The 16,834-nt window shown below is 35.4% G+C and overlaps 1 protein-coding gene across 1 annotated transcript in view; it reads left to right on the top strand.

The window, feature by feature from the left end:
• The first annotated feature begins 135 nt into the window (after nt 1-135).
• Nucleotides 136-16,834, top strand: part of LOC137028556 (seizure 6-like protein) — a 48,507-nt gene continuing 31,808 nt past the window's right edge. The window contains exon 1 of the mRNA XM_067397505.1: nt 136-427. Coding sequence (XP_067253606.1) covers nt 346-427 — 82 coding nt within the window. The 5' untranslated portion in view covers nt 136-345. The remainder of the gene's footprint in view (nt 428-16,834) is intronic.

Here is a 16,834-nt window from a genome sequence, read left to right as displayed (position 1 = left end):
GAACTCAGATTGGAAACTGGAGAAGCATTTTCCCCTCACAGCATCAGCAACTTTTACACACACAAACCAGAAGGCAGAGAGACAGAGAGAGAGAGAGAGAGAGAGAGAGAGAGGAGGGGGGAGCGAAGGAGAAGACACACTGCGGAGTTCAGCAGAGGAGAGATGAAGAGAGCTGGAGACGGAGACCAAACCGACATCACAGAGCTGTGAACACACAGGAGCTCACGCAAACACGCCGCCCGTGAGTTCAACTCCACGTCTCTGACACTAAGCGGCTCTACTGTGGACTTCAACGCCACATCTGTGATTATTCTGAACTGGACCCCCTTTGGACTGTGTCTTAACATGCTGGGAGTTCAAAGTGATGCTCTGCTGCTTGGCTTGATGGTTTGGATGGGAATCCTATGGGGAGAGATCACAACCCAAGGTAATGTTGATTGCTGCACTGATTCATTCAGATGCCCTTGTGTGTTTGATGGACTGACACTGCTGTTTAACATAACCCCCACTGGAAACTTTAACACCACGATCACCTCACTTTTATTGCAATTACGCACTGCCTGTTTAATAAAAGACTCAAGTTTAGTCATCCTGATGCGACGTGTAAGGTTTGCGGATAAGATCATATATGAGACAAACATGCCGGTTTTGATCAGTTTGGATCGTGCATGCGCTGCCTGAATTGTTTTCAAGCCAAAAGTGGAGCAGAAACATGCTTATGTGTGGATCTGGTGCATAATAACGCGCGTGGACAAAGAAACGCTGCGGGATTCCACATGAATGTCGTTTAATGTATCACATGCACACAGACATCGCGTTTAACATTGTAAATCACACTCAAGATTAGATTAGACTTGCGCTTTAACTGCAATGAAATGAAAACGCATTTGTTTGTTGTTAGCTATTGTGTGCGTGTCCATTCATAAGCATGCTTCATTTACAAGCTGTTATGAGTTTGTGTGTGCAGGATTGCGGTTGAAATTAATTATTTCTTTTGTAAACCATGTGTTCTTGCATCAGAAACGAGCAGTTTGATTTCAGTAAGTGTCACCTCCCCAAAACAGGAGCACTCGCCCTCCCTGACCTGCTGTAATAAATGCAATGCTGTTGCATTATTCATGCAGATGCGTGAACAAGAAGTCAAATGACTGTGTTGGTTCATCCACCCGCGTTTTTCCTTCCCCGAGCAGCTCTTTAATCACTTGCTGTGTAAATTTAGCTCAGTTCCAAGCGCGTGGGCAACTCATCTTTAATCGGGACATGCGCGAGTGCATGTGGCTCCATAACACAGTTCTGTCCTCTTGTAAAATATTATGCGTTTATTTTACCTCGGTGATGTGCGGAAAAGACCTCACTGTGCGTTTGGGGTTGTTTTAGTCCAATGCAGATTCATGTTCCAGCTCTCTGTTGAAGGAACAGCATTTCTCTTACACTAACAAACAAGAAAACTATATAGGCTACTACTATGGCCTATATATATATATTTGTTTTCATATAAACATAAATGTAGGCTATTACAATCAAGTAATATGTGCATGTTAAATAGGTTTGCATTGCTTTAAAAATTATTACTTCAGTAATATGTTAACAAATGTTTTATACTGTATTACTACAAACTGGTGTTTGTTTTATTATTATTAGTGCTAATTTAAAAAACTACTAACAACAGATTATGACGTAATCACTGTGAATACGTTTGCCGAGTTCGACATAATGCGAGTGTGGTTTACTACCAACAGTTCTCTGCAGGTAGTTTGCATTCCTTAAACATATTAAGGAATACAGTTTGACCAGCTTTACATGGCCATTACTAGAGCTGAAATATTGGATATAACTTTGCACAGGGGTGAATGGTAAGCGCTAAAGGGTTAGTTGACACAAAAATGAAAATTCTGTCATCATTTACTCACCCTCATGTTGTTCCAAACCCTTAAGACTTTAGTTCATCTTCAGAACACAAATTAAGATATTTTTAATCAAATCTGAGCTATTTCTGTTCCTCCATTGACAGCTATGCAACTGACACTTTGATGCTTCAAAAAGAGATTTTAAAACTAATCCATATAAATTGAGCTGTTTAGTCAAAACGTTTCTGAGACTTGATCGCTTTATTTGACAAACAGATTGATTTTAGGCTTCTTATCACATGCATATAAACATTTATGTTGAGCTGTAAACAGAAGCTCAACCGAACCTGTTTGATGTGCGAGAAACCTCTTGGAAACTCAAAGGTGCTCACACAAGAATGAACCTCATTGGTTCTCATTTTGCGAACATGCTTGAGCTTCCATTTACCTCAACTGATGTGTGTTGATCAGTGTTTATTTGAATAAAAGACTAAATTCAACATGTTCATCATGTAGAGCGACCAAGTCTCTTAAGAAAATTTGAACTAAACCGCTCAATTCATATGGATTAGTTTTACGATCTCTTTATGAACTTTTTGAAGCGTCAAAGTGGTAGTTGCGTAGCTGTCAGCGGAGGGACAGAAAGCTCTCAGATTTCATCAAAAAGATCTTCATTTGTGTTCAGAAGATGAATGAAAATCTTACGGGTTTGGAACAACATAAGGGTAATTAATGACAGAATTTTCATTTTTGGGTGAACTAATACTTTAATGCATTTAATAGTTAAGTCTTGTGGATATATATTTTATGTATTTTTTTCCAGTGCCTTGCCCCATAGACTTTCATTGTTGTATTCGATTCAATCCTGAATGTGGAAATATTTCTAATTGACAACTTTCAATCCAGTACTCTGTTGTCTGTTCAAAATAGGATGAATAAGGGAATAAAATGCCAATGCTAGCATACAGTTATTTCAATTCTAGATTTCCACATGCAGTTTCCAAGTTGAAGTGGCTTCTGTTGCACATTTCAAATTGAGTTGAGTTGAACACAGCATAAGAGCATTCAGAATGATTGTCTAGAAATCGTCAGCATCTGTGTTAATTACTTATTATAGAACTTAAATTTGTACTGAACCCAGCACATTCCTTTAACTAGAAGGGTTATCATATCCCTCGTGTTCACTTTGGATCAGGTCCCATAATAATAAAGTTCTCATTGTTTTGGCACACTGTACTGTTGAAGGGAACGAGATCTTAGTTACACTCTAGCTGTCTTTAGTTACTGCTGGCGATATGATAGTTGGAGCTCTTCCATGCTACGAAACACATGAGATATAAAGAGTATTCTTTACCACTTGACTCAAATACCTCAAATGAATCAAAATAATTTTATTTTAAAGAAATAATTCACTCATGTCAGTCTTTACTCTCCATCATTGTCTATAGTGTTCTTTTATTCATATTGGAATTGCTCTAGTCGCTCTCTTCCATGCAATTACAATTAACAAGGGGAAAAAAAGCAACATAAAAGTAGTCCATATGCTCTGCTTCCATGAAGAAAGTAAGTCATACAGACTTGGAATGGCTTAAGAGTGAGTAAATGAGTGAGATTACTCATTTTTGAGTGAATTATTCCTTTAAAGGATTAGTTCACTTCAGAATTAAAATTTCCTGATAATTTACTCACCCCTATGTCATCCACGATATCTTTCTTTCTTCAGTCGAAAAGAAATTAAGGTTTTTGAGGATTTTTTTTCCATATAGTGGACTTCAACAGTTACCAACAGGTTGAAGGTCCAAATTGCAGTTTCAGTGCAGCTTCAAAGGACTCTACACGATCCCAGCCGAGGAATAAGGGTCTTATCTAGGGTCTAGGGTCTTATCTTTTTTTTTTTTTTAAGAAAATGACCAATTGTTTTGCTAGATAAGACCCTTATTTCTCAGCTGGGATCATGTAGAGCACTTTAAGGCTGCACAGAAACTGCAGTTTGGACCTTCTACCCATTGGTAACCATTGAATTTGAATCCTGGAATGTTTTCCTTAAAAACCTTCATTTCTTTTCGACTAATGCAAGAAAGACATAAACATCTTGGATGACATGGGTGTGAGTAAATAATCAGGAAATTTTAATTCTGAAGTGAACTAATCCTTTAACTGCAATGCTTGCTACCCCCTAAACGATCTGTGAACAACCACAGAACTTTTATCGCCTGCAAAAATTTTAAGCAAATTCACAGTATCACAGTAGCTCTCCCAAAAGTCAGATCGACTATTCTGGCGGTGCTGTCAGTGTTATTTTCACAGGGCCAGAACTCTCTAGGTGACAGACTGTCTGTTCGGCACCTTCTGAAACTCACTCATCTGGAATTTGTCCTTCTCTTCCCATCACATCACTTCCCGTCTTTCTCCACAGCTCTCTCTAGTTTCTGATACACAAAGCCAAATCAGAATAGAAAGGGCAAGAAATGTCCTGCAGGAAATGTCTGATAGGAACTAAAACAAGTGTGTGAGATGTGCTCCCAGAGGACTACAGGCTCAAATGTGTGTGTGTTTTGTCTTTGGCAGTGTCTTGTGGTGTGTGTATTTATGGAGTGGGAAACCTGAACAATGGGTCATTCTACAAAACAGGTGCCTTTTGACTCATTAACGTAGGTATTACTTTTACTATGGATAATTGTACTTTTTCTTTTATCGTTTTATATTGTTTTTTTGTTTTTTTTCTGTTTATCAGACCTCATTACCATGAAAAGTGAATATTTGTATAAATATCAGCCAGTGGCGTAACTCCTGGTGGGAAAAATGTAATTAATATTTTAAATTAATAATTTGATTTGGCTCAAGGTGGCACAATACAATTAATTAACACATTATTCGTCTTGTACAATGTTTAAAATGTTATTTACATATTATTTATACATTTTTAATTTAATTAATTAATGTGTATTACAAATATAATTGAATAATTTAAATAATAATTAAAAAAAAACTTTTTCAATTTATAAAATTATGGTTAAAAATTACAAAGTTATTTAAACAAATATATATATATATATATATATATATATATATATATATATATATATATATATATATATATATATATATATATATATATAAATAAATATAAATCCCCTTTGGAATTGCAAAAATTGCACTTGTTTCATAGAATGACTCATTTGATTGTACCTGAGTGGGTTTGTTGATTCAGGATATGTGGGCTTCTGTCTGGTTCTGAATCCATTTTCAGGTGTTTGTTTTGCTAATATTTTCTAACCCTAATCTGATATGAAAACATACGCTGATGTAGATCCGTTGAACGCTGGCATGTTCGGTAAATATGAGTGTAAGTTAATATCTCAAGCATAATTTGTTGGATGGCATTATGGTATTATTTCGGTTAAGCATGTGGTGCGTTAAAAATAGCAAAAGCTCTTAAGATTTCTGTCTACATCAGTGTATGGTGTTTTATGCAAGATCACTATAAGCTCTGACAGTAGGGCAGCTTGCGTAATATCTGCTATCCTGTAGCTCTATATCATGCATATACTGTGGATCTTGGAAAGTGCTTTCCGCTGTAGTTTCCTCCGAACGAGAGGTTTGCATCTGATGCCCTGGAGGTTTGCTGACGGGAGGGCGACTGACAGCTTCTCTGCAGAGCCTGGAGCCCGACTCAGCAGCTACTCATTGTTCACATATAGAGGATTCTTTTAGTCACTGGGAATTGGTGAGACTTTCTCGAGTTTTCTCTGAGCAGCGGTGTCCTACATCACTAAACAGACACGATGTGTTGCTTTGAGGAGAAAGAGCAAAGGTAGAAGAGTGGTAGATAGCCTAAAGATTGTAAGTAGTCATTTTGGGAGATCTTTTTTTTTTTTTATCCGACGAGACAGGAGGCCAGTTGAAGCATTTTTTACACTTTCCCTAATAATAACAGCCTATTAGAAATCAACCTCGCATATATTCAGGTATATTCAAGTTTTTTGTTTCAAACAGAGAACAACATTCTCCTACGATTCTGAACAGGCAACTAAATAAAATAACATCATTTACAAGAGGTTCTGACAAAATATTAATAGCTTCAGTCTATTTAAAAATGTTTAATTAATCTGAATGAATTCTTTAAAAAAAATGGGCTGGAATGAATGATTCAATGACTTACCCATAAAACCTTCACTTGTTTCATCACTTGATAAATAAGCATTTTGAATGAATCTCTTGAATGAATGATTCAATGACTCACTCTTAAATACTTCACTTGTGTAATTACTGGATGAATCAGCTTTTTTTTTTTATTAATCTCTTGAATGAATGATTCAACGACTCACTCAAATACTTCACTTGTTTAATTACTGGATGAATCAGCGTTTTTTTTATGAATCTCTTGAATGAATGATTCAATGACTCACTCATAAATACTTCACTTGTTTAATTACTGGATGAATCAGCGTTTTTTTTTTAATTAATCTCTTGAATGAATGATTCAACGACTCACTCAAATACTTCACTTGTTTAATTACTGGATGAATCAGCGTTTTTTTTATGAATCTCTTGAATGAATGATTCAATGACTCACTCATAAATACTTCACTTGTTTAATTACTGGATGAATCAGCTTTTTTTTATTTTTTTATTAATCTCTTGAATGAATGATTCAATGACTCACTCAAATACTTCACTTGTTTAATTACTGGATGAATCAGCGTTTTTTTTTTTTTATCTCTTGAATGAATGATTCAATGACTCACTCAAATACTTCACTTGTTTCATTACTGGATGAATCAGTGTTTTTGAATGAATCTCTTGAATGAATGATTCAATGACTTATAAATACTTCACTTGTTTAATTACTGGATGAATCAGCGTTTTTTGAATGAATCTCTTGGATGAATGATTCAGTGACTTATAAATACTTCACTTGTTTAATTACTGGATGAATCAGCGTTTTTTTGAATGAATGATTCAATGACTCACTCAAATACTTCATTTGTTTCATTACTGGATGAATAAGCATTTTTTAATGAATCGCTTGAATGAATGATTCAGTGACTCACTTATTTATACTTCACTTGTTTTATTACTGGATGAATCAGTGTTTTTGAACATATCTCTTGAAGGAATGATTCAATGACAAAAACGCTTTTTTACAGTTACTTGTCGTAACAATGTAATCTGTAAAATTGTTATTTGAAGCACCAAGTTACTTTCAAAAGGGGATCTGCTATATTTTGATCGCTACTGTAGCCATTAGTGTTTATATCTGAACTATAAACTTTTACTCCAGTGCTTTTGTGATAATTTGAATTATTGCAAGACAGAAATAACAATACCGTATGTTTGAAAAAACTGCTTTTGCTTTTTCATACCTATACATGACAACTAGCTCTCTCCTCGAATCAGCCGCTGGCAGAAAGAACACAGATTTTAATGTTGTGTTATGATTTTGTCAAAGGTTTATTAGACAGCCAAATTGTTGTCATTTAGGAATAAGATCGTGTGTTTGTTTGAATCGAGATCGGGATCTTTTTTCGATTAATCGTGCAGCTCTAGTATATACTGTACCTGCATGTATATACAGTATTTTCTTTTGTTTAAATTCAGTCATACAATTCACATTTCATAACCAGTGTTACAATTCCCTCTTGACCTCAGCTGTGATATTAGCTGCCAGAAACAGTGTTAACTTTATCATTCATTTTAGTGTTTAACCAACAACGGGCAAACGCTGCTAGGTTTGTTTCAGGTTCAATCCCCCTGGAGCAATCTGTGTTTTGCTGAAGGGCAAAATGTGGATGCTTTTCTTCTTGCGGGGATCCCATCAACCTATTGGTTAACAGCACTGAGCTTTTAACCATTACACTCACTTGTCAGGTAGGCAGTGTAAATAAAAATAAAAAGGTCAAATGTTGCACAAGAAAATATTTGAGAAAGAGAAGAGGCTGTCAAATGAAAAAAGACTTGATGTGAAATTAAGGCCCTCTTTAATGTTTCCTGATAAAAACGTGAGGAAACAGTTTAGTGTAAACATCCTGACACAAGAGTTTCACAGCCGAGCATCTGTTGCCTCTGAGTGTTAATGAAATTATCAAGCAGTGTTAATCAGCCCTGACTGATCACATTGGTCGGGTGAATCTGACAAAACTAATGAATGGCCCAAAGGATCAGCTCATCTTGACCATGAAAAGAGAATATATTAGTGCATGTTTTGTATTTAGTTGCACTGGATAATTTTATAAATTGCATAATTTCAGGGGTCATTAAATTCCCTAAAATGTTTACCCTGATATGCAAAAAAAATAGTAGTTTACCACTTTACATTACAATAAGGTCCAATAATTAACATTAGTTAATGCATTAACTAACAATGAGGAATACATTTGTTACAGTTTTTATTAATCTTTCTTAATGATGATTTTAATAATGGCAATGCTGAAATTAATATCAGCTAAGATTAATAACTGCTTTAGAAGTATTTTTCATTGTCAGTTCATGTTAACAAATAACTAATGTTAAAGGGGTGGTTGATTATGATTTCACTTTTTTAACTTTAGTTAATTTGTAATTGTTAAGTGTTAATTGTAATGTGTAAGTTGCTGTTTGAGCATAAACAACACCTGCAAAGTTACGACGCTTGAAGTTCAATGCAAAGAAAGATATTTTCTTTTACAGAAATCGCTTTTAAGGACTACAACAAATGTCTGGAAGGACTACAACAAGCTTCTTCCCTGTTTGGTGATATCACAAACCCCAAAATTTACATAAACCCCACCCCCGAGAACGCGCAACAAACAAACACGGTGGGGCTATGTTGGGCTGCTTTAGAGAAGAGGAAGGGTTGTCGTCATTTTACACCGGACTGCTTCACAAACGAGGGTCAATTCAATGCTGGATGACGGCACATGCTAGTGGATGAACACCGTTACTGACAATCCTCATTTTGGCTGCGTGAGATTGTCCAGCTTTGTTGTTGTTGAGCTGTTAAAGCTCCGCCCTCTTCTGGAAAGCGGCGGGAGCAGCAGCTCATCTGCATTTAAAGGGACACACACAAAAACGGTGTGACAAGCTATAATAAATGATCTGTGGGGTATTTCGAGCTGAAACTTCAGACACATTCTGGGGACACCAGAGACTTTGATATTATTTTATTAAGGTATTATACCTTGCTAAAACGGGCATTATAGGTCCCCTTTAAGACTGTAGAATAGGGCTCCTCGAGCATCTAAATGTTTGCTGTTGCCAACAGACACCTTGATTTAAAAAGCGAGATAAAGTTGAGGAATAGCACACAACCCCTCATAATCGCTCCTAACACAGCTACAGCTCTAATGATGCATGTGAATGAGCGATTCAGAACGTCAGCGCTGAACTTTGAAGACGCTCCATGATAAATCTGAGCCTCTGAATATGACGGTGTCACTTCAGCCAGATGGAACGGTTGGTGCAAAGCATGCGCCATCTGTCAAGCGCATGACACCTCAATTTCCGTGGAGCATTTTACATGCTTAATATTTCAGCTTCCCTTTGCTTCAAAGCAGCGGCTGACAGGTCGCATGTTTTGAAATGTCCCAACCTGTTTCTCTGATTTGAGCTCTGCACGAAAGCGACTGCCTTCACCTGAGCCCGGGACCGTTTAGTGCGTCAAGACGAGGTGAGAAATGCAGTCAAAGCATTGCCGTCAGCTCCCCTATCTCCACGGTGACATTTGAGAGCGAGTGTTTGCCTTAACATTTTAGCTCGATGTTTTACACACCTTCAGCTGTCGGGTTTGTTCCGTCCTGTGCTCTCGAGCGCTGTCAGCCGCTAATGCAGACGGACAGTCTCAGCAGGTGGAGAGAGTCGATTTAGTGCCAGAACTTCATTTTACAGCTATTATGGAAATGACTTTTTCAGGGCATGAAGACAGCTTTAGAAAGAGCCTCTGAATTAATGTAATTTCAGACGTTTAGATCTGAATCATTTCTGAATATGATAAGGTATGGCGCCTGCTGCTTTTGTAAATGGAAATTAATGTCTTGAAATGTGACTGAGGGGCTTTAATGCCCTTAAAACATTCGTAATTTTTATATATACCAGGATACTAAATGTTTACTTAGCTATTATTAATGTACCATAGCAGTGCATGTCAAAATGACATGGAACCCCTTAAAAAAAGTAACATGGTATTTTAGACATTAAAGTAGGCCTACCATGTAAATATTCACCAAAAGCATGGTATTTACCCTCTGATGCCATCAGTGTGCTATTGTAGTGCTGCAGAACTTTTTGTAAGGTAGGCTACATAACCAAAAAAACATGATAATACCATGTTACCTCTTCAAAAATGCATCATATTACCTGGTAAATATTCATAAAACAATGGTTTTACAGTTTTCCTATTAAAAAAAGTGATTGTACCATGTTACTGAAACTCATGTATTGTATTTACATGGTACTGCAAGATACGTCTATGAATATCATGGTACTGTCATGTTCAAAATATTGTATTACCATGTACCAAACTTACAAAAAGTACCATGGTACTTGAGACATGCAACATGTTACTGCCATGTTATTTTGGAAATGTATAATGGTATTTGTGGAAGTTATGCTAAGTGTTTCAAATGCATCATAGTATTAAAGGGTTAGTTCACCCAAAAATGAAAATTCTGTCATCAATTACTCACTCTCACACCCGTAAGACCTTCGTTCATCTTTAGAACACAAATTAAGATATTTTTGATAAAATCCAAAATAGAAGCTTTACGAATATTTTTTTTTTTTTCTCGAATCTTTGGCAGTTTGATGCATGCTCCAAACCACTGATTCGAAACGAAGCAGTGTATTAAAATCGCCCATCACTAGATATTGTTGAATAAAGTCATTATTTTGGGGGGTTTTTGGCGCACAAAAAGTCTTCTCATTGCTTCATAACATTGGTTGAACCACTGTAGTCACATGAACTGTTTTAAATATGTCTTTAGTAGCTTTCTGGGCATTAAAAATGTTAATTATATTGGTGTCAATGCAGGCCTCACTGAGCCATCAGATTTTATCAAAAAATATCTTAATTTGTGTTCTGAAGATGAACGAAGGTCTTACGGGTGTAGAACGACGTGAGGGTGAGTAATTAATGACAGAATTTTCCTTTTTGGGTGAACAAACCCTTTAATGGCTGATACCATGGTACTGTCACAGTACTTTTTTAAGGTACATAACCCAAAAATCAAAGTATTACCATGGTGCATATAAAAATCATGGTATTACATTGGTATCATATCAAAAACATGGCATGGTAAATATATTAAAGATATTACCATTTTCCTTACAAAAGTGATGGTACCATGGTATACACTGGTATTACCATAATAAAAAAAAGAATGACGATACCATGATACTCAGTTAATGTGAGTTGTAAGGTATCCCGAGGGATGTGTTAGCTATGGGTGGCCTGGTGTTTTCAGTCTGTGCAGTTTCGGCTACGGTTGGTTCCAGGTCTTTTGAGAGTGTGAATGAGCGATCGGTTGGAGGGTTCTTGGCAGGGCTGCACACTTTAGTGCTTCTCTGTGGGTAACAGTCATTGAAACACCGCTCACACTCCAGACTGCCTCCCGTCCATGCATGGAGCACAAGATGGAGGAGTCAGGGCATGGAGAAGAGAGAAAAAAAGAGAAAAACACTCTTTTTCATTTACCCCTCTTTCCATCTTGCATCCATCAAACTTTGTCAGTCTTATGAAACCTCCTCACTGTCACGAGACTGAAATATCTGTGTTTTGATGACAGACAAGCACTTTGATTTTTAGACGTACAGCGGGTTTCCTCTGGGTAGCATGAATTAATCAATAAATAAATAAACTGCATTAATTGTAAATGGAGAGGGCTTTCAAGCTAGGTTGTCATGGCAATAGAAATATCAACACAACACAATCTTTGGGAAAACAAGAGTGGGATTCAGTTCAGTTCCATTCTGTTTTATAAGTGGAACACTTTTTCTATTCAGATTGTTCCAAAGTAGCTTTACAAAGAAAAGTACCTAATGTGACATTGGCAAAAAACTCTTCGAGATCATAAAGAATTCTCAAAGACCAATATCTGTAAATTTCTTCTGAAATGGCGTACTAACCATTATATCTTTTATGAAAACAAGTATGCATACTATTTCTGTGCACTGTTTACAGAATGTAATGTGAATTTCTGTATGCATCTGGATGACCTACTGTTTAGGGTCCGTAAGATTTGTAATGTTTTTGAAAGAAGTCTCTAATGTTCACCAAGGCTGCATTAGTTCATTTAAAATACAGTAAAACAGTAATGTAATTTATTCCTGTGATCAAAGCTGAATTTTCAGCATCATTACTGCAGTCTTCAGTGTCACATGATCCTTCAGAAATCATTCTAATATGCTGATTTGCTGCTCAAGAAACATTCATTATTATCAATGTTGAAAACAGTCGTGCTGCTTAATATAATGGAACCACGGAATAAAACAATTGTGAGTTTATGTCTTGCAATTCAGATTTTATAACGCACTGGAAACTTTATATCACTTAATTCGGACTTTATAACTCGCAACTGCATGTTTCTATCTCGCAATTCGTACTTTATAATTCGCAATTGCTACTATATCACAATTCGGACTACTTCACAATTTCAAGTTTATATCTCACAATTCAGACTTTATAACTCACAATTGCTACTGTATCACAATTCGGACTATATAATTTGCAATTGCGAGCTTATATCTCAATTCGGACTTTATAACTCACAATTGCTACTATATCACAATTCGGACTATATAATTTGCAATTGCGAGCTTATATCTCAATTCGGACTTTATAACTCACAATTGCTACTATATCACAATTCGGACTATATAATTTGCAATTGCGAGCTTATATCTCAATTCGGACTTTATAACTCACAATTGCTACTATATCACAATTCGGACTATAGAATTTGCAATTGCGAGCTTATATCTCAATTTGGACTTTATAACTCACAATTGCGAGCTTATATCTCAATTCGGACTTTATAACTCACAATTGCTACTATATCACAATTCGGACTATATAATTTGCAATTGCGAGCTTATATCTCAATTCGGACTTTATAACTCACAATTGCTACTATATCACAATTCGGACTATATAATTTGCAATTGCGAGCTTATATCTCAATTCGGACTTTATAACTCACAATTGCTACTATATCACAATTCGGACTATATAATTTGCAATTGCGAGCTTATATCTCAGTTTATATCACAATTCGGACTATATAATTTGCAATTGCGAGCTTATATCTCAGTTCGGACTTTATAACTCACAATTGCTACAATATCACAATTCCGACTTTATAATTTGCAATTGTGAGCTTATATCTCAATTTGGACTTTATAACTCACAATTGCTACTATATCACCATTCGGACTATATAAATTGCAATTGCTACTATATCACAATTCCGACTTTATAATTTGCAATTGTGAGCTTATATCTCAATTCGGACTTTATAACTCACAATTGCTACTATATCACAATTCGGACTATATAATTTGCAATTGCTACTATATCACAGTTCGTACTATATCATTTGCAATTGCGAGCTTATATCTCAATTCGGACTTTATAACTCACAATTGCTACTATATCATAATTCGGACTATATAATTTGCAATTGCGAGCTTATATCTCAATTCGGACTTTATAACTCACAATTGCTACTATATCACAATTCGGACTATATAATTTGCAATTGCGAGCTTATATCTCAGTTCGGACTTTATAACTCACAATTGCTACTATATCACAATTCGGACTATATAATTTGCAATTGCGAGCTTATATCTCAATTTGGACTTTATAACACAATTGCTACTATATCACAATTCCGACTTTATAATTTGCAATTGTGAGCTTATATCTCAATTCCGACTTTATAACTCACAATTGCTACTATATCACAATTCAGACTATATAATTTGCAATTGCGAGCTTATATTTCAGTTCGGACTTTATAACTCACAATTGCTACTATATCACAATTCCGACTTTATAATTTGCAATTGTGAGCTTATATCTCAATTCGGACTTTATAACTCACAATTGCTACTATATCACAATTCGGACTATATAATTTGCAGTTGCTACTATATCACAGTTCGGACTATATCATTTGCAATTGCGAGCTTATATCTCAATTCAGACTTTATAACTCACAATTGCTACTATATCATAATTTGGACTATAAATCGCAATTGCAAGTTTATATCTTATAATTCTTTATAACTTTATAACTCACAATTCTGACTCACAATTTTTTTTTCAGAATTCTTTGATGAATAGAAAGTTCAAAAGAACAGCATTTATTTAAAATAGAAATCTTTTGTAATTATAAATGTCTTCACTGTCACTTTTGATAAATGTAATGAGTACTTCCTGAATAAAAGTATTAATTTCTTTGACAAAAACAGTAGTGAATAGTACAGTACATAAGTTTGAACAGTAGCGTATATAATATATAGTACTAAAGTAATGGTAGTAGTGTGCTATTTTGTGAGGAATCTGTGTTTTTGTATGCTAATACCCAGAGAAAGAAATGAAGTGAACAAGATCATTCTATCAGTCTTCTTGATTTTTTTGATCCCTGTGCACACTTTGTGGGTTAAATGAAGGCAGGAGAGGGAGAATGGAGAGGATACGGCTCTTTGATGTATTGTCACCCTTTGTTCTCCAGAGAAGTGGTTAATCACACTCTCGTCGCATCGTAGAAAACATTATTCGTTTCACCTTTGTGGAACACACCGTCCCAAAATAACATAAATGAAAGCGAAGCAAAGGTCAGAGTGTTGAGGGAGGAGCGCCGAGATTAAAGGCAGAGGAAAGAGAGAAGGATGGAGGGAGATACACATGTGAGAGGAGAGAGAGGAGTAGGACAGCTGCGTGTGCAGACGACGCACACCTGTGCAGCTGTTTGGAGACGCTTGAATGAAGAGCGGGCAGAAGATGCCATCTGCCTCACTGTGCCAGTCACCATCCTGGAGGGAATCCAACAGAATCGGCCCCTAAAGAACATCCGAGAATGGATGAGATCCCTCTAAAGGCACCACTGATCATGGAGACGATGCATGATGTTCTTTATGGTGGTGCTGATTGTTAAAATAGTTTCTCCTGTCCTAGTTTATTATGCTGAAACAACTCTAGTACACTGTAGGAAGAAGAACAGATGATGTCCTGGCAGAAAATTACCAGTTTCTTTTCTGTTACGGACATTTCCTTCAACATTCGAACACAATGCAACGTGTAATTCAAAAAATGGGTAAAACACCTGTGAAAAAAATCAATACAGAAAAGTCCTTAATATTAGCACAGTACATTGAGCCGGCCGTATTTTTTACACACTTTTCTTAGAGTGAAAGCCATTCAACATTGTGGTAAATCACAAAATTGACCTCACATAAATTGGATTTAAGAATGATTTACATTTATTTGAGCCTGTTTACTTCAATACAGTTTAAACTTGCTTTCTCTTCCTATTACAGTGTGAAAGCAGGTGTGAGCCATTTGAATTAATGAATCTATTGATTAATCTTTCTTTTTCTTTCTTTCTTTCTTTCTTTCTTTCTTTCTTTCTTTCTTTCTTTCTTTCCATTATTGTTCTATCATCTATCTATCTTTCATTCTTTCTTTCTTTTGTTCTATCTATCTGTCCTTATATCTACTTCTGCAGTTTATCTTTCCATCCATCTATCTCTTTCTTTCTTTCTTTCTTTCTTTCTTTCTTTCTTTCTTTCTATTGTTCTATCTATCCTTCTATCTAGCCACTTTTTCAGTCCTATCTATCTATCTATCTATCTATCTATCTATCTATCTATATATCTATCTATATCTATCTATACTTCTTCAGTTTATCTTTCTTTCCATCCTTTCAATCTTTATTTCTTTCTTTCTCTCTATTGTTCTATCCATCTATCTTTCATTCTTTCTTTCTATTGTTCTACCTATCCATCTATCTTCTCATTCAGTTTATCTATCTATGTATATCTTTTTCTTTCTTTCTTTCTTTCTTTCTTTCTTTCTTTCTTTCTTTCTTTCTTTCTTTCTTTCTTTCTTTCTTTTTATTGGTCTATCTATCTTTCCATCTATCCACTTCTCCAGTCCTATCTATCTATCTATCTATCTATCTATCTATCTATCTATCTATCTATCTATCTATCTATCTATACTTCAGTTTATCTATCTATATCTATCTATACGTCTTCAGTTTATATTTCTTTCTTTATTTCTTTCTATTGTTCTATCTATCCTATATGTCTATCCTTCTATCTATCTATTGTTCTGTCCATCTCTCTATCTATCTATCTATCTATCTTATCTATCTATCTATCCTTCTTTCTATCTATCTCTATCTATCTATCTATCTATCTATCTATCTATCTATCTATCTATCGTTCTTTCTATTGTTCTATCTATCCTTCTATCTACTTCTTGTTTATCTATCTATCTATCTATCTATCGTTCTTTCTATTGTTCTATCTATCTTTCTATCTACTTCTTGTTTATCTATCTATCTATCTATCTATCTATCTATCTATCTATCTATCTATCTATCTATCTATCTATCTATTCATTCTGAATAAAGAGTCTAATATGAAACATCCACTGCTTCACATTTTTGGGTTCAGTTTGCCGTTTCACTCAGAAATACATCACATTACAAGCGTAATGTGTTGTGAATGTTCATTGGCAATTAATGAATGCTTATTAATGAATGTCTTTGCAATTTACACTTGAAAAGAAAAAAAAAATACATTTAAAATGACACAATTTACCTGTAAGCAATTTAAAATAAGCTTATAAAACATCCAGATTTCCCCATTTTGATTCTAATTCTTTTACCCATCTTATTACAGACTCAATCTGATTTGTGCTTAAAAAGCTTTGCATGCTGGGTGAATTTGCCATCTGTACTGGATCAGGATTGACAGCTCTTATTTTCCACATTGATGGA

The sequence above is a fragment of the Chanodichthys erythropterus genome, chromosome 10 (genome assembly GCF_024489055.1).
Source record: "Chanodichthys erythropterus isolate Z2021 chromosome 10, ASM2448905v1, whole genome shotgun sequence".
NCBI lineage: Eukaryota > Metazoa > Chordata > Actinopteri > Cypriniformes > Xenocyprididae > Chanodichthys > Chanodichthys erythropterus.
The sequence above is the reverse complement of the archived record's forward strand: the minus strand, read 5'-3'. Positions and strand labels throughout refer to the sequence as shown.